At 43.1% G+C, this 27,318-nt stretch overlaps 1 protein-coding gene across 1 annotated transcript; it reads right to left on the bottom strand.

Moving 5' to 3' along the window:
- Positions 1-2,846: 2,846 nt before the first annotated feature.
- On the bottom strand, positions 2,847-26,200 carry acot13 (acyl-CoA thioesterase 13). Its single transcript, XM_078539316.1, has 3 exons — positions 26,090-26,200; positions 12,233-12,417; positions 2,847-3,093 (listed from the first exon to the last, which is right to left on the bottom strand). Exons 1-3 carry the CDS (start codon positions 26,171-26,173, stop codon positions 2,937-2,939), a joined length of 426 nt encoding a protein of 141 aa, XP_078395442.1. The 5' UTR covers positions 26,174-26,200; the 3' UTR covers positions 2,847-2,936.
- Between the last annotated feature and the right edge of the window lie 1,118 nt (positions 26,201-27,318).

The raw sequence follows: 27,318 nt of genomic DNA, 5'->3' as shown, positions 1-27,318 counted from the left end.
GTGTGCAAGTTTGTCCAGGGCCCAAAGAATTTGAAGATGCTGAGCTGTGCACCTGCAGCCTGTTCCCGCCTGTGCATGCGTTAAAAGTCCAATGTTCAATGGGATTTGGGAGTTCCTGACCTACAAGCTAAGCTTGGGCTTCTTAACACCCCCTATACCATGAGCTCTTATTTTGTGTAGTAATCTTTGGTTTGGCACCTAGTCAACTGCCTTCTGGATATCTAAGTACAACACACCCGCAGGTTCCCTTTATCCATGTTATTTGTTATTTCCTCAAAGAACTCTAATAAATTAGTCAAACATGATTTCCCTTTCACAAAACCATGTTGACTCTGCTTGATTGCATTGAGATTTTCTAAGTGCCCTGCGATAACCTCTTTAATAATAGATTCCAGCATTTTCCCCATAACAGATGTTAAGCGAACTAGCCTATAGTTTGCTGATTTCTGTCTCCCTCCTTTCTTGAATAAAGGGGTCACACTTGCGATTTTCTAATCTGATTGGATCTTTCCAGAATCTAGGGAATTTTGGAAAATTAAATCCAATGCATCTACTATTTCAGCAGCCACTTCTTTTAAGACCCTAGGATGAAGTCCATCAGGACCTGGGGACTTGTCAGCTTTTACTTATAATAATTTTCTCAGCAATCTTTCTTTGGTGATTCAAATTGTTTTAAGTCCCTCCCACCCTTTCACCTCCTGATTCATACTTTTTTTTATTCATTCACGGGATCTGGGTGTCACTGGCTAGGCCAGCATTTATTGCTCATCCCTAATTGCCCTTGAGAAGGTGGTGATGAGCTGCCTTCTTGAACTGCTGCAGTCCATGTGGTGTCAGTGCACCCTCAGTGCTGTTAGGAAGGGGGTTCCAGGATTTTGACCCAGCGACAGTGCAGGAACAGCAATATATTTCCAAGTCAGCATGGTGTGTGGCTTGGAGGGGAACTTCCGGGATGAATCTGGGATGTATCCTCTATAGTGAAGATAGATGCAAAGTATCTGTTCAACTCATCCACCATGTCCTTATTTTCCATTATTAATTCCTGCGACTCACTTTCAAGAGGAACAACACTCACTTTGCTTAGCAAAAATAATTCCAAGAAAAGAGGCCTTTAAAATTTTGCCTGAGACAAATGCCACAGGTCAAATATAGGAAAAATAACCCCAAATCCATAAATGTAAACCTTGGTCTTACTTGGAACTAAACTCTTTACAGGGGAGATTTCAGCCAGGGTGATCTTACACATTTCTGAGTTGTTTTTCTTAGGAAGCATAAAGCCAGTTAACTTATCAGGTATATTCCAACCGCTTTAAAACAATCATAATTACATTTCTTTCACCACAAATGACCCTGTTTAAGTAATTCACTTTTCTTCGTTTAATTTCCCTATGAGGACTTTGCACCAATTTTTCTCCCTGTTTGGGTGTTCTACACAATGGAATGAACCCACTCTTAAATCAATCTGGGTAAGGAGAGAAATAGTAAAATACTGCAGATTTTGGAAATGAAACAAAAACAGAAAAATCTAGGCGGCGCTCAGCAGGTCAGTTACCATCTGTGAGGAGAACAGAGAAGTCAGGTGTAGGTCTTCCAGTTCTGACAAAGGGTCCATATTGAAGCAGTAACATGTCTGTTCTCTTCACCGCTGCTGACTCACTTGATGAGTAGTGCCTGCACTTTTTGTTTTTGATTCTGGCTAAAAAGAGCATTTCACAAGTTAAACTGAATGGTGCTAGTCTGAAACAAGTTGACTTTCTGTAGTGTATTGAATTTAAGTGCCCAGCATCATTAGGATGGAACATTGCCATGAGAGTATAATAATTTTCATAATATTTTTCTGGTTTATTGGAAAGTAGGTTTACGGGGGTAAGTATAGTTAGGTCTGTGTGTTACATTTGGAGTCAAGTAGACTGCAAGCTTTAACTCATCTAAAGAAGCTAGGTGCTTGACATGCTAATGAGTAAACATGGATGCTGGCTTAGCATGTAAGGTGTGAAGGGAATTTGCATTTTTAAATAAATGAAGGGAGATCTGGATTTCAAAGGGATTTTAATCTGTTTACAATTAGCCAGATAAGCAAGGCTAAGGAATGTGTTCATTTTTCCTAAAGATTACTGACAATAAATAGTAGCAACATGAAGATTTTTATATTGTGAAGAGGATATAGTTTCAAAGACATATGAAACAATATAATTTACATATTAAGAGAAACATATATAAAGGAGAATGAGGCTATGCGTCAGGAGAAGGCATTGTGAGATCTAACAGAAGTGTGCAAAGTAGCCTTAATGAAGCCTCCAGTATTTGTGCATAAGTCTGCTATCTACCAAAACTGAAGCTGAATAAAGGCATTTGGAATTCCACTCTCTAGGGTATTGTGTAAATTTGCTGGATCTGTTTAAAATCAAATCTATTTTTGGACCATTACCTTAAAGGGGGCGTAACTGGGAGTCAGGTTAATTAAGAATTTTATTATTATAGTAGTAGTTATTATAGTAGTAATTTGTATTCTTCTGTAAGTGCTTGACATCTTTTATTCTGTTAATAAATATTTTAATTTAATTTTTAAAAATCTCTTAAAGTCTTGGTGGACTTATTACTTCTGAACTCAGTGCACACATCTTGAAATAAGTACAAATAGCAGAACTGTTGTGATAGCGTGACCAAGTTTCCTTCATGGATTTGGTCCACCTGGCACACATCATCTGCCACGTCATAACAGCACCATCTGGCAGTCTTAAATTAAAACATATTTGACCTACAGTACAATTTTTTGTTTTTATTTTCAGCAGTAAGACTAAACATGGAGACGTGGTAAGTAAATTGAAAGCAAAGTCTACAAAATATGAAATTAAATTCTTTAATTTCTGTGTTACATTTTCCTCGGACAGAGTAACTCCATTCAAACACAAGTACATTTTGTGAGAATCAATTGTTCAGCTGCCTAAATGCTTTGTGTGTCGGCCTTGAGCTAGGAGTTTTCCTGTTACTTTGCTTGTCAAATCCACAGTTGTAAATGCAAGAGATTTACCTTCCTTTAGCACCTGAGCAGTTATGATAATATCCTCTCCCAGTTTAGCTGCATTCATGTATCTAAAAGGAGGAGTAATGACAAGTCACACAAAAATACATTTCCAGCTATCAGGAAAAACCATAATTGTTATTGGATATTAATGTTAATTTAAAAAGAAATCAAAAATAAATCCTATTGTGCAATTTCACTTTCCTCCCAAATTAATTCCGATTCACGCTGTTTTCTAGATGGTAAGCCAGGATCCTCCTACTCATCAATATCTCCAGCAAGGACACACTCCATGTTGCTCGTTAGTTGATCAGCCTATTGTACTTGATCAATATGGAAGAAGCCAATCCAACCTTAATAGTAGGTCAATTGAAAGGACTGGTATACCTGAGGTTCACACCCATTATTAGCTGTAACTCAGTTTTTAGCACACATATGGGGAGGTGGTGGCATAGTAGTATTGTCACTAGACTGGTATTCCGGAGACCCAGGGTAATGATCTGGGGACCTGGGTTCAAATCCCATCATTTGAATTCAATAAAAAGTCTGGAATTAAAAGTCTGATGATGACCATGAAACCATTGTCGATTGTTGTAAAAACCCATCTGGTTCACTAATGTCCTTTAGGGAAGGAAATCTGCCATCCTTACTTGGTCTGGCCTACATGTGACTCCAGACTCCAAACCCACAGCAATGTGGTCGACTCTTAAAATGCCCTCTGTACAAGGACAATTAAGGGTGGGCAATAAATGCTGGCCTAGCAGGCGACGCCCACATCCCACGAATGAATAAAAAAAGCTCACCTGAGTCACAAGATTGTGGGTTGAAGTCCCACTCCAGAGACTAGGTTGACACACCAGTGAAGTGGTGAGGGAATGCAACTCTGTCAGGTACGTCATTTTTTGAATGAAACTTCCAACTGAGGCCCCATTTGCCCTTTCAAATGTATGTAAAAGATCCCAGAGCACTTTTCAAAGAAAGGCAGGGGAGTTATTGCTGATGCCCTGGCCAGGCAATATGTCATCGCCCAGCCAACAGAATATTTAATAATTTATCTCATTGCTTTTTGTTGGACATTGTTCTGCGTGAATTGGCTGCAATATTTACTACATTAAAACAGTTTGGGGTTAATTGGATAGCTCTTTCAAAGAGCCCTGACTAAATATGCTGACTGGCTTCCTTCTGTGCTTTGTGAATCTATGTCCTACTTTTTTAAAGCTCTAATCTCTGCTAACGAACATACATGCAGTTCTAAATATCCTTAGCATCACTACAACATTTTACATTTGAAAACAATCCTGTATATAGGGTTGGTTAGCTCAGTTGGCCAGATGGCTAGAGTGTGGTACAAAATAATGCCACTGGCTTGGGTTCAATCCCCATACCAGCTGTGGTAGTTCATGGAAACTTGCCTCCTTGCTTTGCTCCTCAAGGTATATAACCAGTTGTCTTTCTCTAATAGGGAGAAATGCCTATGGTCCCTCGCGGATTATGGTTAACTACTATTTATATAAATTATTGGCAGTGAATCAGGGGTGTAGTGTGGCCTGCGTGCACTGGAGCACTGCTCCAGCACCTGCTATTTAATGCAAGCTTGTCCAACTCAATGCAGCCCGCCAAACTTGTTAGACATTCAACTGACTTAGATTTGAAAAATGCTGTAAAGCTGCTCACCCAATCACAGGCAATCACTAGTGAGCCTACCAGCAGCAAATGCAGAGAAAAACCAGCCTGTGACTGGACGAGCAGCAAAATGTGGGAAGGTACGTGTTGAATGTAAGTTCCAGGGCCTGGAGCACAAGACAGCTGGAGCAGCGAGGCCCAGGCGGGCCGGAGTGGAGCGCGAGGCAGCCGGTGCAGGGCCCAGGTGAGCCCAAGAGGCGCGTGAGGTAGCTGGAGGGGGGCCCACCAAGGTCTGAGTAAGTGACTGGAGCCAGTATGAGAGAGAGAGAGAGTGTGAGGGGGTGGGTTAAGAGAGTGTTTGTGGGGTAAGGGGAGAGCGAGTGTGTGAGGGAGTGGAGGGAGGGAAACTGTGAGGGGGCAGGGGGAAGAGAGAGAGCGTGTAGGGTTGGGGGAGAGAGAGAGTGTGGAGAGAGAGAGAGAGAGAGTGATTCACATTAATTTATTAGCAGTGATGGCCTGAGGATGTGAAACACAGTATAGCATTTCTATTCCCTGCTGGGAGCTTTACATGGAATTTACAGCACAGAAACAGGCCATTTGGCCCACCCCATTATGTTGGTTTATATTCCACACAAGCCTCTTCCCAACCTTCTTGATCACACTATCAGGTAACCTTCAGTTTCTTTCTTCCCTGAGTGTTTACCAACTTCCTTGAATATATCTATACTAGAATAATAGAATGGTTACAACACAGAAAGAGGCCATTCAGCATATTGTCTCTTTGTCGGTTCTCTGCAACAGCAAATCAGCTAGTCTCATTTCTCTACCTTTTCATTGTAGCCCTGTAAAATCTTTTCTCTTCAGATAATTATCCCATTCCCTTTTGAAAACTGCATTGAATCTGGCTCCACCGCACACTCAGGCAGTTGCATTCCAGATCCAAACCACTTGTTGCCTAAGGAAGTTTTTCCTCACCTTTGGTTCTTTTGTTAATCACCTTAAGGTTCTCAACCTTCTGCCGAATGGAACGGATCCTTCCCATTTGTTCTATCCAGACCCTTCATGATTTTGAACACATCTAACAAATCTCCTCTCAACCTCTCTTCTCCAAGGAGAACAGCTCCAGCTTCACCAATCTATCCACATAACTGAAGTCACCCTCAGAATCGTTCTTGTAAATCTTTTCTGCACTCTTTCTAAAACCTTCACATACTTCCCACTGAGGCTGAACCAGTGTTTTATAAAAGTTCATAACTTACTTCCTTTGTACTCTACATCATGGTAGTGGTAGTGGACTCCAGTATTAGATACTATACGGTACTCTGTTCTAGGGGGTCATTTGACCTGGGGTTTGAAGGTCAGATAGCACATTTTGGAACCTGTCTTGATAGAATTCAGCTACTGCAGATATGTGTTTGTGTTAGGAAAATGTATTATCAATGAAGTTAGCTCAGCTACAATGTCGATGGCCTGTGTGCATCATTGAAACAAAAAAACAAGACATGGTGTCAGGAGTAAACTAAACACAACAATGGAGGTTCCGAAACAACTGACAGAGCTCCATTTGGAGGGCAATCTCACCAAAAAATGGAGAAGGTTCCGGCAGCGATTCGAGCTGTACCTCAGTGACGGGCAGTGATAAAAAAGACCCTCAGGTACAGTCTTCCATCTTTCTTTACATAGCAGGGGAAGACACCCTAGAAGTCTATAACACATTCATGTTTGAAAGTGATGAGAAACAAAATGACTTGAAAGAAATAATGGAAAAATTCAAAACCTACTGCAGCCCTAAGAAAAACATCACGCATGAAAGATATCGATTTTTTACGTGCACGCAAGACAGTGACAACATTAGACAGTACGTAACTAAGCTGAGAAAACGATCTAAATCGTGCGAATTTGGAGAGCTTGAAGATTCACTCATCCGAGGTAGAATAATTTGCGGAATTGCAAATGACACTCTGAGAGAAGGGCTTTTGAGAGAAGTTGATCTCACGCTGAAGAAAGCAATAAATATTTGCAGAGTGGCAGAGACAACGAAATGCCAGAATAAACAGATGACAGATGATGATGATGAGCCGCACACAATCAAGCAATTAGATGCAGTTAAACATAAACAACTCTGGGAAAGAACAAATAGACAGTCTGAACGTAAAAAGAACAAACCTGCTATTAAAACATTTAAATGCAGCTGATGCGGAACAGAGTATTTACCACATAGTTATCAAGCCTATGGAAAGTAGTGTAAGAACTGTGTTAAACTAAATCACTTTGTTAAGATGTGCAAATCGAAGTGCACACGATTGACACAGACACTAAAATGGAACTTTTTGTTGGTGCAGTAACAACGAATTCCAAAGAAGACAAATGGAAGATTGATTTAAAAATTGCCAACATGATGGTTAATTTCAAGTTTGACACTGGTGCACAAGCAAATGTCATTCCCATAACCCTGTATAAGATAAGTAAAGAAAAAGAGCTAACTAAAACAAAAGAGAAGCTGTCTACTTATACAGGTGAAAAAAATTGCAGTAGAAGGCAAGTGCACACTTAAAGTGAACTACAAGAAATAGTCTCAAGCATTTCCATTCATAGAGGTTAAAATTGATGCAAAATCCATTCTTGGAATCAAAGCTTGTGAAAATCTGGAACTAATCAAGAGAATAATGACTGTCACCACTGATGGCATCCTGAGCGAATATAAAGATGTGTTCCAGGGGATTGCTTGCCTAAAAGGAGAACCCATCTCAAGACTGACGAAACTGTGACACCCAAAATACACCCGCCCAGGAAAATACCAGTAATGCTGAGAGAGCGACTGAAAGCAGAGTTGGACAGAATGGAGAAACTTTACATCATCAAGAAAATTGAAAAACCGACAAAGTGGGGTAATCCAATTGTAATTGTAGAAGAATCAGGTGGGAATCTGCGAGTCTGTCTGGATCCCAGAGAAAATTTATTGCTCATGGAATAAAAGGGACAGTAGCAACGTGGAATCAAAATTGGCTGAAAAATAGGAAGCAGAGAGTAATGGTCAATGGATATTTTTTGGGCTGGAGGAAGGTTTGTAGTGGAGTTCCCAGGGGTCGGTATTGGGACCCTTGCTTTTCCTGATATATATTAATGATCTAGGTCTCGGTGTGCAGAGGACAATTTCAAAGTTTGCAGATGATGCGAAGCTTGGCAGTGTTGTGAACTGCGAAGAGGAACGGTGTGGAACTTCAAGAGGACATAGACAAGTTGGTGGAGTGGGCAGCTAGGTCGCAGATGGAATTCAATGCGGAGAAGTGTGAGTGAGGTGGTGCATTTTGGTAGAAAGAACAAGGACAGACAATATAAAATAAGGGATGAAATTTTGAAGGAGGTGCAGGAGCAGAAAGACCTGGGTGCATACGTACATCGATCATTGAAGGTGGCAGGACAGGTGGAGAGGGCAGTTAATAAAGCATGTAGTATCCTGGGATTCATTAATAGAGGCATAGAGTACAAGAGCAAAGAGGTTATGCTGAATTTACATAAGACACTGGTTAGATCCCAGCTGGAGTATTGTGTACAGTTCTGGGCGACACACTACAGGAAGGATGTGAACGCATTGGAGAGAGTACAGAAACGGTTTACAAGAATGGTTCCAGGGATGAGAAACTTCAGTTACGAAGATAAATTGGAGAGGTTGGGACTATTCTCCTTGGAGAGAAGAAGGGTAAGAGGAGATTTGATAGAGATGTTCAAAATCATGAGGCTGCTGGATAGAGTAGATAGGGAGAAGCTGTTCCTGCTCATAAAAGGATCAAGAATGAGAAGGCACAGATTTAAAGTGATTTGCAAAAGAAGTAAATGTGACGTGAGAAAGAACTTTTTCACATAACGAGTGGTTCAGGTCTGCAATGCACTGCCTGAAGTGTGGTGGAAGCAGGTTAAATCGAGGCATTCAAGAGGGCATCGGATGATTATTTGAATAGAAACAACGTGCATGGGTATGGTGAAAAGGCAGGGCAATGGTACTAGATCATAATGCTCATTTGGCCGGTGCAGACACGATGGGCGGAATGGCCTCCTTCTGTGCTGTTGTGATTCTGTGATTCTAAACCAGGCAGTACAAAGAGAGCATTACCAGCGGCCCACAGTAGAAGAGATCACGTGTAAGCTAGCTGGTGCTAAATACTATTCACTCTTGGATACGAGTTCAGGCTTCTGGCAGGTCAAGCTAGATGAATGCAGCTCCTATCTCTGTACCTTCAACACACTATACGGGTGATATAGGTTTTTAAGCTTACCTTTTCGTATTAACTAAGCTCCGGAGGTGTTCCACAGAACAGTGAAGCTGCTGTTTGAAGGGTTAGAGGGCATGGAAACTTATATTGACAATGTGCTGGTCTGGGGAGCCTCATGAGAAGAACACGACCACAGACTGAGGCGGGTGGTGGCCAGAGCTAGAAAAAGGAACCTCAAGTTGAAGAATGAAAAGTGCAAAATAGGTCTTCATGAAATCAAGTACTTGGGACATGTGCTAACAAGTGAGGGACTGAAGCCGGACCCGAGTAACATCGAAGCAGTCGTGAATATGCCACCCCCAAAATGTAAGAGAGACTTGGAGAGGTTTTTGGGAATGGTGGCCGATCTTGGGAAATTCATTCCAAACATGTCAGACCTGACAGCACCTCTCAGAGAACTTCTACAAAATGATGTGGAATGGCACTGACCCAAGCACCAGTGTTGAAGTCTTACGATGTCAGTCAGCCAGTCAAGATCTCAGTGGACACTTCAAAGACTGGCCTGGGAGCTGTACTCTTGCAAAATGAAGCACCAGTGACACACGCTTCAAAGGCAATGACTGAAATACAGCAGCGGTATGCCCAAATAGAGAAAGAAATGCTAGCAATTGTGTTTGGCCTAGAACCCTTCCACCAATCTGGCTATGGCAAAGACGCGGAGGTAGAGTCTGATCATAAGCCTTTGGAAGCTGTATTTAAAAAACCCTTGAACTGTGCACCACCAAGAATCCAAAGATTACTAATGCATCTGCAGAAGTACCAGGTCAGAGTTAAATACAAACCAGGCAAGGAAATGTATATCGCAGACACTCTGTCACGTGCATACCTACCCATCACGAGGAAGAGGATAAAGAAACAGAAGCACAGGGAACTTACCTGTAGCTGTAACCAAACTGGATGAGATCAAGGAAGCGACCAAGAACAACGCCACCTTGAGAAAACTGCAGCAGATTGTGCAAACTGGCTGGCCCACACATGGGAGCGGAGCTGTCCAATAGTACTGGAACTTTCGTGAGGAACTTCGTGTAGAAGGAATACTTTTCAAGGGAGAAAAGATCATAATTCCTGCAACACTGAGGAAAGAAATGCTGCAGCACATACGTGAAAGTCACCTCGGCATAGAAACAGCAGGAGAAGTGCTCACGGTGTAATGTATTGGCTTGGAATGGGAGCACAAATTGGAGAAATGGTGAATGCGCGTGCCATGTGCAAAAAGTAGAGTAAGTCGCAACAACAAGAACCACTTCAACCACACAGTGTTCCAGAGAGACCCTGGCAGGAAATTGGAGTGGACTTGTTCACATTTGACAACAGTGAGTACCTACTAGCGGTAGTATATTCCTCAAAGTTTTTTGAGTCTGTACTGCTGAAAAATGATAGTAAGAGCATCACTGTAATATATCATTTAAAATCAATTTTTGCTCACACTTCATATCTGAAATGCTCATCTCAGATAATGGTCCATAATTCTCAGGCACTGAGTTTCGCAAATTTGCACAGGACTGGGAGTTTTGCCACAATACATCAAGGCCCAAATATCCACAATCCAATGGAATGTTGGAACTTACCGTGCAGACCTTAAAACACCTGTTGACGGCAGCAAAGGCAGGTGGAAGAGACCCCTACCTGGTTCTGCTGGATTTCAGGAATACTCCATTAGAGGGCATTGGATCATCTCCAACACAGCTCCTCATGGGAGAAGACTAAGAACTAAGCTTCCAACTGTGTCCCAACTGTTATTTCCACAGCCAGTGAGCTACAGCAGATTTGCTCAAACTGAGACAGCAGAAGCAGAAACAGTACTTTGATCGAGGTGCCCGACCTCTGCATGACCTGAACATGGGCGAGACAGTGAGGATTCAGCATGAAGAGATCTGGAATCCTGCTGTTGTCACAGGAATCACAGGAGAACCAAGGTCTTACATAGTGCAGACTCCAAACGGACAATACAGGAGAAACCAGAAATTCTTACAGAAAACGAATGAAACGCAACCCTGCTCTGAACCAGAAAGTGGAGCTGAAGATCAAAAACCCAGAATGCACCAGTGAAGCAACAAAGCCTGAGAATCCAGAAGACTATCCAAGGAGTGATAATGACACAGAGCTGGAGAAGGCTCCTTGTCCTTCAAAATCACCTCTATCACCATTCAGAACATCCCGTGGAAGGATTGTGAAAAAAAAACCTTAGATACAGAGATGAGTAAAAGACAAAACAGACTGATCAAAACAAAGTGAGAAAGAATAGATAAAAGACTGTGTACTTGAGTTGCATAAAAAAAGGGACAATAGTTGATTGTGGTAGTGGACTCCAGTATTAGATACTATATGGTACTCTGTACTAGATAGGGGGTCACCTGACCTGGGGTTTGAAGGTCAAATAGTACATGTTGGAACCAGTCATGATAGAATTCAGTTACTGCAGATATGTGTTCATGTTAAGAAAACGTGGTATCAATAAAGTTAGCCCAGTTACAGTGTCAATGGCTTGTGTGCATCATTGAAACAAAAAACAAGTCACTCTGTCTGTGCCTCTGTTTATAAAACCCAGAATTCAGTATCATTTATTAACTGATTCCCCAACCTGCCCTGCTACCTTCAATGATTTATTTACATACACACCCAGGTTTCTCTGCTTCTGCATTCTCTTTAGAATTGTACCCTTTATTTTATGTCACCTCCCCTCATTCTGCTGATCAAAATGTATCACTTCCCTACATTGAATTTCAACTGTCATGTATCTGCTCATTCCACCAACCTGTCTATATCCTCTTGAAGTCTATCACTATCCTCCTCACAGTTCACAATACTTCCAAGTCTTGCGTCATCTGCAAATTTTGAAATTCTGCCCTGTAAACCCAGGTGTACGTTATAAATATAAATCAAGAAAAGCAATGGCTCCCTCTATATACCACCCTCCAGTCAGAAGTAAGTACATTTTTCTGTAATTCATGTTTTTAATAGGCTTCAATTAAATAATTAAACTGTTGCATAATGGAATGCTGAAGCTATGCTAAAGACTTGTGATTCAAAATACCACACAGTTCAAAATAAAATGCCTACCAGCACTAATATTTTTCACTTAAAAAGCATAGTTTACTGGTTTTTGGGGACTCAAATGCTTAATACATAGGAAAACAACGTAATAACAGGTTTAGAAATTATATGGCTAACACATTTTCTTAGAGCTCCTGCACCTCAAAACTAGCCACTACACCACTGCAGTGAATTTAGTTGCTCTGCGATGAGGCTTCAGTACTGCTACCATATCGCCAAAACAGTTTAGTAATATTGACCAAGTTCTGAAAATTGCACTCACGTTATATTCATGTCTACACTAACTCCCGGTAGCGCACGTTCTGTATTAAGTAAGGCTATTGTTGATACCACATCCACAAGAGTGGCTGTCATTCCTCCATGCAGTGTGCCTGCTTGGTTCACATGTTCCTGTTCCACTTTCATCTCGCAGACTATTTTCCCAGGACAAGCTGAAACAACAGTCATCTAGAAAAAGGCACAATTGTAATTCCATTATAAATTTAGATTGCCTTTTAAAAGTACTGTTTTGCTAAACAACAAATACTGTTCCTTAAGGGCATTAAACTGAAACCTTGTCTACCTTCTCGGATGGACATTAAAGATCCATTGGCACTATTTTGACGATCTCCCAGGGACTTTGCTGTGCACAAATGAGCTGCCTTGTTTCCTACAAGACAATTACTACACTTCAAAATTGCTTCATTGGCTACAGATTGAAAGACAGTGTATAAATGTAAGTCTGTTCTTTCTTTATCTCATTGAAAGATACAATACTGTGCTTACTCTATGTCTCTAAAAATGTCCTAAAATATGACAATAACAATTTTTATTTGTGTAGCGCTTTTAAAGTAGTAATACATCCCAAGGCACTGCACAAGAGAATTCTAAAGTAAAATTTGACACCAAGCCACAAAAGGGATATTATGGCAGATGACAAAAAAACTTGGTCAAAAGGATAGGTTTTAAGGAATGTCTTAAAGGAGGAGAGAAAGGTGGAAAGGCAGCAAGGTTTAGGGAGGGAATTCCAGAGCTTAAATCTTTGGCAGGTGAAGGCATGGCCAATACTGACGGAGTAATTAGGATCAGGAATGCTCAAGAGGTCAGAATTAGAGGAGCATTGGCATCTTGGAAAGTTGTGAGGCTGAAGGAGGTTATTGAGATAGGGAGGAGTGAGGCCATGGAGGAATTTGAAAACAAGGATAACAATTAGAAAGTCAAGATATTGCTTAACAAGGAGCCAACAGGCATCAGTGAGTTCAGGAGTGATGGCTGAACAGGAGCTGGTGCAAGTTAGGACATGGGCAGTAGTTTTGGATGAGCTTACATTAGCGGAGGGTAGAACCAATGGACAACTGTAAGTCAATTTTGGATTCCAGAAGAGACCATAAATCAAACAAAATTTGTATGGTTTTAAAAATGTGCTGGTAATTTGGAAAGTAACTTATAGCCTTCTAATCACCTTTAACAATTAACACACATTAACAGTTTCAGGTTTCTTTAGCTTGTTTTTGCATCCAGTTTTAGGACTTTAGTGATTCCCATAAACAGTTTTGCCAATACTTCTTATGCAAATGCATTATTCAGTATTCTTCATTAATGATGTATAATTGCTGGAGCTTTATTGACAAATGCTCTGCAATTGGCCACTGCAGCAAACTGTTACCAAGATAATGGGCTTAACTTCTGACTAGTGTCGAAAAGTGTGGGGGTTCTGGGGGTCAGGCGGGGGGGGGGGTTCTGGGGGTCAGGCGGGGGGGGGGGGGGTTCTGGGGGTCAGGCGGGGGGGGGGTTCTGGGGGTCAGGCGGGGGGGGGGGGTTCTGGGGGTCAGGCGGGCGGGGGGGGTTCTGGGGGTCAGGCGGGGGGGGGGGGTTCTGGGGGTCAGGCGGGGGGGGGGGTTCTGGGGGTCAGGCGGGGGGGGGGTTCTGGGGGTCAGGCGGGGGGGGGGTTCTGGGGGTCAGGCGGGGGGGGGGGTTCTGGGGGTCAGGCGGGGGGGGGGGTTCTGGGGGTCAGGCGGGGGGGGGTTCTGGGGGTCAGGCGGGAGGGGGGTTCTGGGGGTCAGGCGGGGGGGGGGTTCTGGGGGTCAGGCGGGGGGGGGGTTCTGGGGGTCAGGCGGGGGGGGGGGGTTCTGGGGGTCAGGCGGGGGGGGGGTTCTGGGGGTCAGGCGGGGGGGGGGGTTCTGGGGGTCAGGCGGGGGGGGGGTTCTGGGGGTCAGGCGGGGGGGTGGGTTCTGGGGGTCAGGCGGGGGGGGGGTCTGAAGGTCAGGGGTGGGAGGTCCAGAGGTCGGGGGTGGGAGGTGATGGGGGTTCTGGACCATGGGTGGGGAGGGGAGGGAGAGTGGTGTTGGGAGGTCAGCGAGTGGCCGGGAGGTCAGGGGGTGTTCCGGGGGTCGGGAGATCGGGTGGGGGCGTCTGGAGGTCGGGCTGAGGATTAATGGGGGTGTCCCGAGGTTGGGGGTTGTGTGTGGGGGGTGCGCAAGTCGGGTGGGGGGTCCAAGGTCGGGGGTCTGAGCTCAGGTGGGGGGGGATGAGGTTGATGTGGGGGTGAGGTGCGATTGTTGGAGGTTGGGGGTGATGGGGGGAGTCCCGTGGGGTTGGTCTGGGTCTTTACAATGGTTACCCAGAAGATAGAAGACGTTTTAATGAACAAAAGGCAATACAAACTCCACACTACAATAAAACTTCATCTTTTCAGCTGAATTAGGAAAGCAGCAGAGTTGTTGTTGTTGATTCTGTGTTATACCAAAGCTTTTGGTGCTTGGAGGATTAGTGCAGTTTGAGCTGAAATAAGGTTGTTCAAGAAAATAATCCCTTGTGGTCTTCTTTCAATCCTTTGAAGTTTTGTTGCAACTTTCACTGTGGTGTAATTATTAGTTGCCTTGGATGTCAAGATTTCCTGTTTAGCCACTTTCAGAATATTATATTGGCCCATAACTTACATGCTTCCCTGCAGCAGTATGCCCAAATAGAGAAAGAAGTGCTAGCAATTGTGTGTTCTGATCTGTGTGTTCTAGTGTGATCTTGTGTGCTAGTATGTGCTGTGAAGATCACAGCAGAAGAACATCAACTAGACATCTCTGCAGCCTACAGGTAAAAGTCTATCTCCCTCCCTCTGGCTGGAGGCAAGTCAGCAAAGCCCCAGTCAAGGAGGAGACAGGAAAACTCCTTCAGCTAACCTGCAGAACCAAGTGTCTCCAAACCAACTGTTCAACTACCAAAATCAGCTCTACCAGAATCACCAACTTAACGGCTGTAACATTTCGCCATCTATTCCTCACATACAAGCCAAAGACTGATTCGTAAATCTTTTTTAAACTTTTATTTTTGCACTCAACTTCTCATTTCTGATATGTGTGTATATGCGTGTTGTGTTTTTATTATTTTTCTCGGGTTTTTAGTAACTAATAAACTTACTGTTTCTCTGACTCAAGAAAGCCTTATTATATTGACTCCTTCAAAAACATAAATACATTTGGGCTGGGAAAAGGGTATCCACAAGGGAAGGAATCCCTTTTAAATTAAGCTTGTTGCGACCGACTGAGGGGGTTGAATAAAGGGGGGAGCCAGCTCATTCCTCCTCACCTGGGAGCATAACAAAATTGGGGTCCCGCTCGGGAGGTTAACAATTTGGGGTATCTAGTCCAGGATCATAATAAATTGAGGGACCTTGCCAGGTGACCAATTGTAACAATGGACACTGTAAGCAGCCAGAGGTTGGTGGATCTGCAGCCAGAGGCAAAATAGAAGAGGGTTTCAGTTTTGTTGACATGGAGATAAAATGGTTTTGACTCATCTGAAACATTCTGAGCATTCTTGAAAGTGGATAAATCAGCAGGCCTGAATGAAATGTAACCCAGGCTGCTAAGAGAAGCAAGGGAACAACTAGCAGAGGCTTTGACCATAATTTTCAATCCTAACTGGCTAGAGACGTGACAGTATAAATCGCCATTTAGAGGAGCATGGATTAATCAAGGACAGTCAGCATGGATTTGTTAAGGGAAGCTTGTGTCTGACTAACTTTATTGAATTTTTTGAAGAAGTGACAAGGAGAGTCGATGAGGGTGGTGTATTACCTCGCATTTGTCCGGATTAAACTCCATCTGCCATTTCTCCGCCCAAGTCTCCAACCAATCTATATCCCGTTGTATCCTTTGACAATCCTCTTCACTATCTGCAACTCCTCCAACCTTAGTGTCGTCTGCAAACTTACTAATTAGCCCAGTTACATTTTCCTCCAAATCATTTATGTATACTACAAACAGGAAAGGTCCCAGCACTGATCCCTGCGGAACACCACTAGTCACAGCTCTCCGTTCAGAAAAGCACCCTTCCATTGCTACTATGGCCTTCTATGACCAAGGCAATTCTGTATCCATCATGCCAGCTCACCTCTGATCCCGTGCGTCTTTACCTTCTGTACCAGTCTGCCATGAGGGACCTTGTCAAAGGCCTTACTGAAATCCATGTATATAACATCCACTGCCTTTCCATCGTTGATCATCTTTGTCATTTCCTCGAAAAACTCGATCAAGTTAGTGAGACACGACCTCCCCTTCACAAAACCATGCTGCCTCTCACTAATACGCCCATTTGCTTCCAAATGGTAGTAAATCCTGTCACAAAGAATCTTCTCCAATACTTTCCCTACCACTGACGTAAGGCTCACCGGCCTGTAATTTCCTGGATTATCCCTGCTACCCTTCTTAAACAATGGAACAACATTGGCCATTCTCCAGTCCTCTGGGACCTCACCCGTAGCCAGTGAGGATACAAGGATTTCTGTCAAGGCCCCAGCAATCTCCTCCCTTGTCTCCCTCAGTACTCTAGGGTAGATCCCATCTGACCCTGGGGACTTATCCACATTAATATTCTTCAAGACACCTAATACCTCCTCTTTTTTGATCTCAACATGATCCAGGCTATCTACACACTCTTCCCTAGACAAATCGACCGCTAAGTCCTTCTCTTTGGTGAATACTGATGAGAAGTATTCATTTAGTATCTCTCCCATTTCTTCTGGCTCCACACACAGATTCCCACCTCTGTCCCTGAGTGGGCCTACCCTTTCCCTGCCTACCCTCTTGCTTTTTACATATGTATAAAAGGCCTTGGGATTTTCCTTAATCCTGGTTGCCAGTGGCTTTTCCCTTTAAGCCCTCCTGACTCCTTGCTTAAGTTTCTTCCTACTTTCTTTATATTCTCCACGGGCTTCAGCTGTTCCCAGCCTTCTAGCCCTTACGATTGCTTCCCTTTTCTTTTAGACTAATCTCACAATATCCTTCGTTATCCAAGGTTCCTGAAACTTGCCATGTTTATCCTTCATCCTAGCAGGAACATGCCGGTCCTGAATTCTTATCAACTGACGTTTGAAAGCCCCCCACATGTCAGTTGTTGATTTGCCCTCAAACATCCGCCTCCAGTCTAGATTCCTCAGTTCCTGCCTAATATTGTTATAATTAGCCTTCCCCCAATTAAGCACCTTAACCCGAGGACTCCTGTTATCCTTATCCACCAGTACCTTGAAACTTACTGAATTATGGTCACTTTTCCTGAAATGCTCCCCTACTGAAACTTCGACCACCTGGCTGGGTTGCTTTCCTGGGAAACAAGCAGTTTCCATGGCGGGCGGGCTCTTATTCGCCCACCACGCCATCACCTCGCCGCTTCATCACACTGGGCGCCATACTTAAAGTCCAGCTGTGCGCACACATCTCAGTGCTTCCAGCCCAGGGCTACTGCAAGAAAGTTGGCCACGAAAGGCAAAAAGACTGCAGCCCCCAGGTTTAATGACACGTTACTGAAATGCCATTTGGACGCCTGCCATGATGTCCTCTACCCCCGCTCTGGTGGCAAGATGGGCAGCAGCATCACCAATCCAGCATGGCAGCCGGTGACAGCGGTGGTCAGTGCCAATGCTGCACAGAAGAGGTTGGCCATCCAATGCAGATAGAGGATGAATGATCTCATCCATGCAGCCAGGGTATGGCAACCATCTCATCGCTCTAAACTCACACACTCAAGCCCATCATACATCCACTGGCATCTCACTCACTGCCAGCTCAAGGGACATCACCACCCATTCTCACACACATAGCCTCACATGTCCATCTGGCCTCATCTCCTCTGGAGACTGCTTCCTCAGCCCTCACCATCTTGAGGCCACTTGCACAGATCAACATGTGCCCCCACACACAACCTGGGATACCCTCCTTCCTTAGTATAGTTCTTGCATTGCAGCCTCTTCCCTTACCTAAGGCCACTTCTCCCCCTTTCCCAAGCAAGCCCTAGCCCTGCAGCCGTTGAAAAGCCACCCACGTATGGCTGATCTGCTAGGTAGAGACCTACCTGTGAACCCCGCTAAAAGTGATGTAATGCTGTCTGTGAAGCCTGGCGCTGATGACTGCGAGTGGTGCCTGAAGCAAGGTAGGCAAACAAACCTTGAAGTCCTGAGCAAAGTGCAGCCCGCCAGGTGCAGGTTGCTTATGTGGTGTTGTGAAACACATCAGCATGTTTTCCCGCTGACGTGGGCGGGCAATCCAGTGGGGGCAGGGGGGTGAGTCCAGCGGGCTGGATTTATAATGATACGTTCATGTATTACAATGAGGTCCCTGACGTCCAATGGCAGGAAACGTGGCCCGCCATCGGCGGGCTCACCAGATAAATGCAAACTGGTTTCATGCCATCGTGAAACCGATTGCGCCATATTGTGCGCTCACACCACCGAACATGCCTGACGCCAGCGGGCACGGAAAACCCTGGCCCTAAATTTAGGGGCATGATTAAGAAGTTTGCAAATGATACAAAAATTGACCGTGTGGTTAATGGGTTGAAAAATGCTGGGGCCTGCAGAAAAATATGAATGGACTGGTCAGGTGGGCAGACAAGTGACAAATAGAATTCAATCCTGAGAAATGTGAGATAATGCATTTGGGGAGGGCAAACAAGACAAGGATATTCATAGCAAATGGTAGGATATTGAGAAGTTTAGCAGAACAGAGGGGCCTCAAAGTGCATTGCCACAGCACCGGATGAGCAGAAATTTCCTCTATTTAAATATTGGGAAGACTGAAGCCATTGTTTTCAGTTCCCACTTCAAACTCTGTTTCCTAGCTACCAGCTTCATCCCTTGCCGTGGTGAGAGTCTGAGATTACGCCAGTCTGTTTGCAACCTTGGCATTACTATGATCCCGAGATGAGCTTTTAACCTCATATTTGTGTCATCACTAAGACCGCCTATTTCCAGCTCCATGACATCGCCGGACCTAGTCCCAGCTGCTGCTGAAACCCTCATTCATGCCTTCCTTATCTTTACGCTTGACTATTCCAATGCACTCCTTGCTGGTTTCCCAAAAACTTGAGGTAATCCTAAACTCTGCTGCCCATAACTTAACTGGCAACAAGTCCTGTTCCCCTTCAGCCCTGTGCTTGTTGACCTACTTTGGCTTCCAGTCAAGCAATGTCTTGATTTTAAAATTCACATCCATGTTTTCAAATCCCTCCATGACCTAGCCCCTCCCCATCTCATTAATCCCTTCCAGTGCCACAACCCTCTAAGATATTTGCACTCCTCTAATTCTGGCCTTTTGTTCATGCCCAATTTTAATTGCTTCACCATTGTGGCAATGCCTTCAGTTGCCTAAGCAGCAAGATCTGGAACACCCTCTCTACACCTCTCCGCCTCACTCTCATCCTTTAAGACACTCCTTAAAATCTACTTATTTGACCAAGCTATTGGTCATCTGACTGAACATCTCCTTATGTGTTTTGGTGTCATACTTTGTTTTATAATGTTCCTATGAAGGGCCTTGGGATGTTTCATTAGGGCACAGATGCTACATAAATAAAAGTTGTTGTCGTTGTTTTATTATTAAGCAAGTTATTGTTATATTATTCATAAAGAGGTAGAAATGAATTGTTATGTGAGTATGTATCCCTGGATGTCACATTTTACTGCTGCACTGGAGTCATGTTCCAAGCAACAAAGTATCAGTCTATCAGTCTACCAGCCACAATGGAGAGCAGAAAGGAATACACTCGATGAAGCTCCAGCATTTAGAGACTAAAGTGAAATTATTTCTAATTTATGGGAACCAGAAGACTTAACTTGGTGGCAGCAGATGTCTATGAGTAAAAGTTCCAAGCCTTTTAAATGAATTTAGTGCTGAATTAGGTTGAAATATCAACCCAAACGAGTGTCAGAGAGAGAAAAACTGAATGAATCATGTAAAAACAAAATGATAACCACAGCAGTGAACGCATGCTGAATTGGGAGGCTGATGACATTGTCAAGGTATTTGGGAAGCTTAAGCAAATATGTGGACTAACATTCAGTCGCTTTCTAAGAGGTACTAATGAAGAGGGGAGTGTTGGCCACATTGTTAGGTGCGGAGGGGAGGGTTACGTTTGTTTAGTAGCTGGGGGATGAGTGACAACAACAGCAGAACCCAGACAATTTTTAAAAATCAGCACACATCTCCAGCCAAAGTCAAATCATCGGATCCACTAGTATGAATTCCAAGGCCTGTTGAGGCTGCTGACAATTTCATAGCATCATTAAAAAATGCAGCCAGAAAATGTAAATTTAAGGATCCAGAAGAAAAGCTGCTGGGTCAGCTCATTTTGAGGTCTGCAGATCCTGAAGTACAAAAAGATTTGATTGGAAAAGACAAGCTCACAATAGTGCAGGCTGCAGGCACTGCCACATGAAGCCACAAGTAGACAGATGAAGCCCTGACCCCAATTGGCTAGCTTTCAGATAAGTTAAGAGAAAGACAGCAGTGTTGATATAGTGAAACTGTAACAAAAGAATGCATGACAGAGAGAAAGATGTGCAGGAGCTGTGGACGACTACATGACGGGTATAGTACGAATAAAACTGCGAGCTAAATCACTAGGAAAAGATATGCAGAACAAAGAAAGAAGATGGTCAAAGAGTTATCAGAGTCAGAGCAACAGGGCAAATGAAAATGAAAAAAAAACCAAAACATCCATACCCTGGAAGATGACAATGAGTTTGAGAATGTAATAGACATAGGAATCATACAAGTGCATGAAATGGCTGGATGCGCCAGTTCCCATAGGAAAGAAATTCGCACAACCATTCAGATCAAGAAGAGGGTGAGAAATAAACTCACAAACATAAACCTGAAGCTGAAACTTGATACCGGAACATAGAGTAACAGCATCCTGCTCAGACTAGACTACACCAGAAGATCTTTCCTGAAAATTTAAAAGAAAATGGTTACCCAAGGCACTCTGAAACCGAGCAACGCCATCCTAATGGCATACGAGGGAACTGAGTTTTCACAGCTATGAACAACCCAAATCAGAGTAACAAACAAAGGAAAAGATGTTGACTATATGTCCTACGCCACTTATACAGCTGGTCCTGCTATCCTGAGGGTGAACAGTTGTGAAGAACTGCAGTTTACCTTGATAAATAATGAGATGAAAGAGGTGACATTACTGAGGTTTGAAGATGGTACACCCATTGAAAAGCACCCTCCAATCAGAAGCAAGAAAAATCTGGTACAAATGTACTTTGATGAGACAGTTGAAAGCTTTGAAGATTTTGGGTATCACATCACTATTGATCCAGAGAAGAAACCAGTCATTCAACTCCACGTAAAGTATTGATGTAACTTAAAGGGAAATTTTGAAAGAGAGCTCCATGAGATGGAAGAAAGAAAGGTGATCACCAGACTCACCGAGCCTACAGATTGGGTAAATTCCATTGTGGTGAAAGAGAAGCCAAATGGATGGCTAAGAATTTGCCTGGATCCTAAAGATCTTAATAAAACGATAAAGAGGGATCAGTACCCTATTCCAATGCTGGGAAATATCACACCAGCACTGGCTGGGGCAATGTTTTCAGCAAGCTTGAGGCCAGAAATGGCTGGAATGTGAAACTTGATGTAGAATCTTTGCTGTTGACCACATTCAACACACCCTTTGGCTGGTAAAAATTCCTGAGTCTACTTTTTGGCCTTAAAGTGAGCTAGGATGTGTTCCAGCATATAATAGGCAAGACATACAGGGGATGCAAAGGAACAGTTGGAACAGCTGATGATATCCAGATCTATGGTGTAAATGGAAAAGATCATGACAACCATCTACATGAAGCCATGGAGAGAACCAGACAAGCTGGCATCAAACTAAGCACAGACAAATGCATTGTGAAGGTGACAGAATGCCAGTTCTTCAGAATGGTGTACACACCTGATGAGTCAAGCTGAGTCCTGAAAAAGTCAAAAGTCAGAAGTGTTTATAGAAAGACATGTCAAGACGGTCAAGAGAACCCTCACAAAATGCTGAGAGACAAAGGAGGACCCAAACCTTATTGTCACTCCGATCTACATCTCTCAAGGCTAACATGAAATTGCAAAGCTGTTGAATGGAACAAAATATAAGTCAAGCAAGATACTCCCTCAAGTGACCATGAAGAACTAAGACAACAACTTACTGTTGTACAGGTAGGATTTGATACTTCAACAGGCATGCCAAATCCTTGCTTGAGTTGTTGAAAGGACAAACTGTATATGTACATCTTGGGTCCAATCATGAAAACCTGGAACCCAGCAAAAGTAGTTGATGGAGCTGAGACTCCAAGGTCATACATCATTGAGACCTAAACCGGTAAGCAAATAAGGAGCAGAGTCCATATTCGACCTACACCCGAGCTGGAAAAGCAGAAGAGGTAATCAAGAACACCAACAACATCATTAACCAGTGAAACAACACCAACAGCATCACCAACAAGTGTTGAAACATCAACACCACCACCAGCAACTGGCATAACATTAGCAACATCAAGCACAACTCCTACAACACCAGGAACAACACTCAAAACATCGCTTATGCAGCATGCCAACTCACCACTGAGAGCAATGAATGCGAAATGTACAAGATGGAAGCACATCTTACCATCCATGTGATACCGTGAATAATATTTGGAGAAAAGAAAACAAGCTATAACAGACTCTAAAGGTGTCAGTTTATTTATAAAAGTCAATTGTTAATCTTCTTTAGTATAGGAAAAAAGTTAATGATTGGAACAGTTATATTGATATAGAGCCAATGTATATATTTTAAAGAGAGAGGGGTGTTATATTGGGTTTTTTTCTGAAGAACTAGGAACTAATTGTAATGTGAATATATACCACATTTTATTGCTGCACTGAAGTCAAATGGGGAGCAACAATGTATCAGTCTATCAGCCAGAAAAAGCCTTCAATCAAGCAATGTTTTCCCTGAAGTAGCTGTTTCAACAGTCTAATGGATGTCTAGGCTCTCAGCCAAGAATGTATAATGAGGCTTGGCTGAGAGCCCAAACATCCATTAGAGTGTTGAAACAGCTGCACTCAAGGGAAACATTGCTTGATTGACAGCTCTTGCTCTCTGATCTATTCTGTCAATTGCACAATGTTTATTTCCACAAGATAAAGAGGTTTCAAGTGTTTGTAGTTTCAGCTATTATTTCCTTAAAGGCTCTGGATGACTGAAACTTTCATAGGGCTGTAATGAAAGGAGTTTTTTTTTCAAGAAAGTAGAAAGTTATGAATGACTTGTTTTTAAAGCTTTTTCACACATTCTATTGTTCCTACAGGGTTCATTGATTCAGTACTGAGTGAATGGGCATGGAAGTGCCATAGCTTGACATGGGCGATATGAGGTGCCATGAGGGGGTGGGGGGGGGGGGCATGGAGGTGGGTGAAGGGCCATAGCTTGGCATGAGTAACACCTTTTGAACTTACCTTTCAAAAGGTCAAAAGGTCCCCTCGTTCAAACTATGGTTCACGACACCTCTGAGGTGCCATGACCCATGAGTCCTTTAAAAGTTGGCTCGACTCCATGAAAATTGTGGAGGACTAGGACATGCCTATCCCTGCAATGGAGCCTGCCAGGTCGGGAGTGCAGGGTACAGACTCACGCCCTGCAGCCCTCACCCTTAATCTACACTGGTGAGAATTGTGGGCACCAGGAATATGAACATAGGAATTAGGAGCAAAAGTAGGCAACTCGGCCCCTCAAGCCTGCTCTGTCATTCAACAAATCATGGCTGATCTGATTGTAACCTCAACCTCACATTCCTGCCTACCACCAATAACTTTTCACCCCCTTGTTAATCAAGAATCTATCTAGCTCTGCCTTAAAAATATTCAAAGACTCTACTTCCACCACCTTTTGTGAAAGAGAGTTCCAAAGACTCACAACCCTCAGAGAAAAACAATTCTCCTTATCGCTGTCTTAAATGAGTGACCCCCTTATTGTTAAACAGTGATCCCTAGTTCTAGATTCTCCCACAAGAGGAAATATCCTCTCCACATTCACTCTGTCAAGACTCCTCAGGCTATTAAAGGTTTTGGTCAAGTCGCCTCTTACTCTTCTAAATTCCAGTGGATACAAGCCTAATCTGTCCAACCTTTCCTCATAAAACAACCCACCCATTCCTGGTGTTAGTCTAGTAAACCTTCTCTGAACTGCTTCTAACATATTTACATCTTTCTTTAAATAAGGAGATCAGTACTGTACACAACACTCCAGATATGGTCTCACCAGTGCCCTGTATACCTGAAGCATAACCTCCCTACTTTTGTAATCAATTCCCCTCACAATAAATGATAATATTCTATTAGCTTTCCTAATTACTTGCTGTACCTGCATACTAGCGTTTTGTGATTCATGCACTAGGACACCCAGATCCTTCTGAATCTCAGAGCTCTGCACTCTCTCATCATTCAGTTAATAAGCTTCATTTTTCATCTTCCTGCCAAAATGGACAACTTCACATTTGCCCAAAGTATACTCCATTTGTTGGATCCTTGCCCACTCATTTAACCTATGTCCCTTTGTTTTCTTATGTTCTTTTCACAATTTACTTTCCTATCTATCTTTGTGTCATCAGCAAACTTAGCAGCCATACCTTCGGTCCCTTCATCCAAGTCATTTATATAAATTGTAAAAAGCTGAGGCCCCAGCACTGATCCCTGCGGCACACCACTCGTCACATCCTGCCAACCAGAAAAAGACCCATTTATGCCAACTCTCTGCTTCCTGCTAGCCAATCTTCTATCCATGCTAATATGTTACCCCCTACACCATGAGCTTTTATTTTCTGCAATAACCTTTGATGTTATCAAATGCCTTCTGGAAATCTAGGTACAGTACATCCCCTTTATCCACATGTGACTTCTTCAAAAAAACTCCAATAAATTAGTTAAACATGATTTCCCTTTCACAAAACCATGTTGACTCTGCCTGATTGCCTTGGATTTTTCAGAGTGCCCTGCTATAACATCTTTAATAATAGCTTCTAACATTTTCCCTATGACAGATGGTGTTAGGTTAACTGGTCTGTAGTTTCCTGCTTTCTGTCTCCCTCCCTTTTTGAATAAGTTACATTTGCTATTTTCCAATCTAATGGAACCTTCTCCAAAGCTAGGGAATTTTGGAAATGGGCTCAGGAATTCCATAATCAGGTCCCAGCCGCCATTTTCACATCTCCACAAAGTCTCTGCAATTCCATGAAAATCCATCCCATTAACTCTGTTTCTCTCTCCACAGATGCTGCCAGACCTGCTGAGTATTTGCATCATTTTTGTTTTTATTTTCTGGCTTAGTGCCCTTGCAACCACTAGAGGGAGATTTTAATTTCATTCAAATCCTGATCCCAAAGGTAAAAGGGCATTGTGTTACCCAATGTCTGTAAATTGCAACATTTTAAAGGTGACATTGTTAGTGTTTGCAGCATCTTTTAGTGCGTGGGAAAGAAACTGTTGAATATTTCACACACAAAACGCAGACTGTGGAAGTAAATAAGTTGCATCCAAGCTAATGTTTCCGGCATAATGTAATAAAACATTAACAACCTGGATATAATTTCCCCAAATGATATCAATGCAGTCGGAACAACTGCTTGCATCTTCAGTCTGGAAACCATTAACATTTTCGATCGAATTGTGTAAAGACACACTAAAAAAGCCAAATGAGGCCACCTGAGTCAGATCTTTACAGATGGTGAGGGTATTTTTGCGGGGGGGGGGGGGGGGGGGTGTCAGTCTCCTGAATTGCCCCTGATATAACCTGACTTTGCTACAATAAAGGCTGGTGACTCTGAATTTCAAAGCTGTCAGCTACCTACCTTATTCGAAACCCGACTGAAGCCAGTTCCTCCCGTCAAACCCTGAATGATCTGCCTTACGGCATTCAAGGACGAAGTAGCCATGGCCTGAAATCTGGTCCGGGTTGAAGTTGCAGCTTCACAGACCAAGAGGAGTTGCAGCGAGGCCTCTCTTTGCAGCAGGTTAGATTGCTCCTGCTCCAGCTGATTGACAGCTCCCCTCCCTCTACCAGATTTCACACAGTACCAGGAGCAAGAGCTTCCTCAACTCAGGCTCAAGTGCTCCCCCTGCTAACCTACTCACTAACTTTCGTTCCTGGCTGCATTTTCGTTTTCGAACTGAGCAAGTTTTAATAGATCCCTTTACACAGATTCCAAGGCGATTTTTTAGCCTGTATATTAATTTTAAAACTTATTTTATAGAAAAGTAATATAAATCAGTTTCTGGTCTGCCTTACACATGTCAAAGTCAACAATTTGAGGTTTTATATTCGTACCTTACTCTCCATAGAAGTTAAAGAGAAAAGTGAGGGGAATAAGGTAGGATCAATTCTCTTCACTTACCAAAGACAGTCCCAGGATGAGGCACTGTATCCCCAGATAAGTTCCTTATTCACGAAACACCTCCCCGAATCCTAACTATTAGCAGACACGGGGGTTAAAATCACTTGTTTCTGTGTTGTGCTTTCACAGAGTGCTGATCCTTGTTTGGTGATAAACACATTCTGCTATCTTACCTTTATGCCCCTATCAGCACCTTCTTTAGTCTTTAACACTACCATTAACACTCCCTTTTTCTTATGTCCATGACATCTTTGTCAATCTCTCCTAAGCTCCCACCCGTCCCTGACCTTCTATTTTGCTCCACTTGTTCCACTCCCTCTTAAATAGTATAATATCCAGCACATTACTACTTCTCTTTAGCTCTGAATAGTCATTTGGGCTCAAAACAACCCTGTTTCTCTTTCCACAGATGCTGCCAGGCCTGCTGAGTTTTTCCAGTATTTTTTTGTTTTTATCCCCGAGTAGTCCCTGGATTTTGCAGTTTTTCTGTGAATTTCAGTTGATTAGAAAATGTGGTTGACTCTTAGCTACCCTGTGAAATGGCTTAGCAAGCCACTCAGTTGTACCAAACTGCTACAGAAAAGTCAAAAAGGAAAAAAAAACAGACAGACCACCTGGCATTGACCTAGGCACCAGAAATGACAAAGACACACCCAGCCCACTCTACCTTCAAAGTCCTCCTCAAT

This window comes from Cetorhinus maximus, chromosome 3 (genome assembly GCF_964194155.1).
Source record: "Cetorhinus maximus chromosome 3, sCetMax3.hap1.1, whole genome shotgun sequence".
In the NCBI taxonomy this organism is placed as follows: domain Eukaryota; kingdom Metazoa; phylum Chordata; class Chondrichthyes; order Lamniformes; family Cetorhinidae; genus Cetorhinus; species Cetorhinus maximus.
The sequence above is the reverse complement of the archived record's forward strand: the minus strand, read 5'-3'. Positions and strand labels throughout refer to the sequence as shown.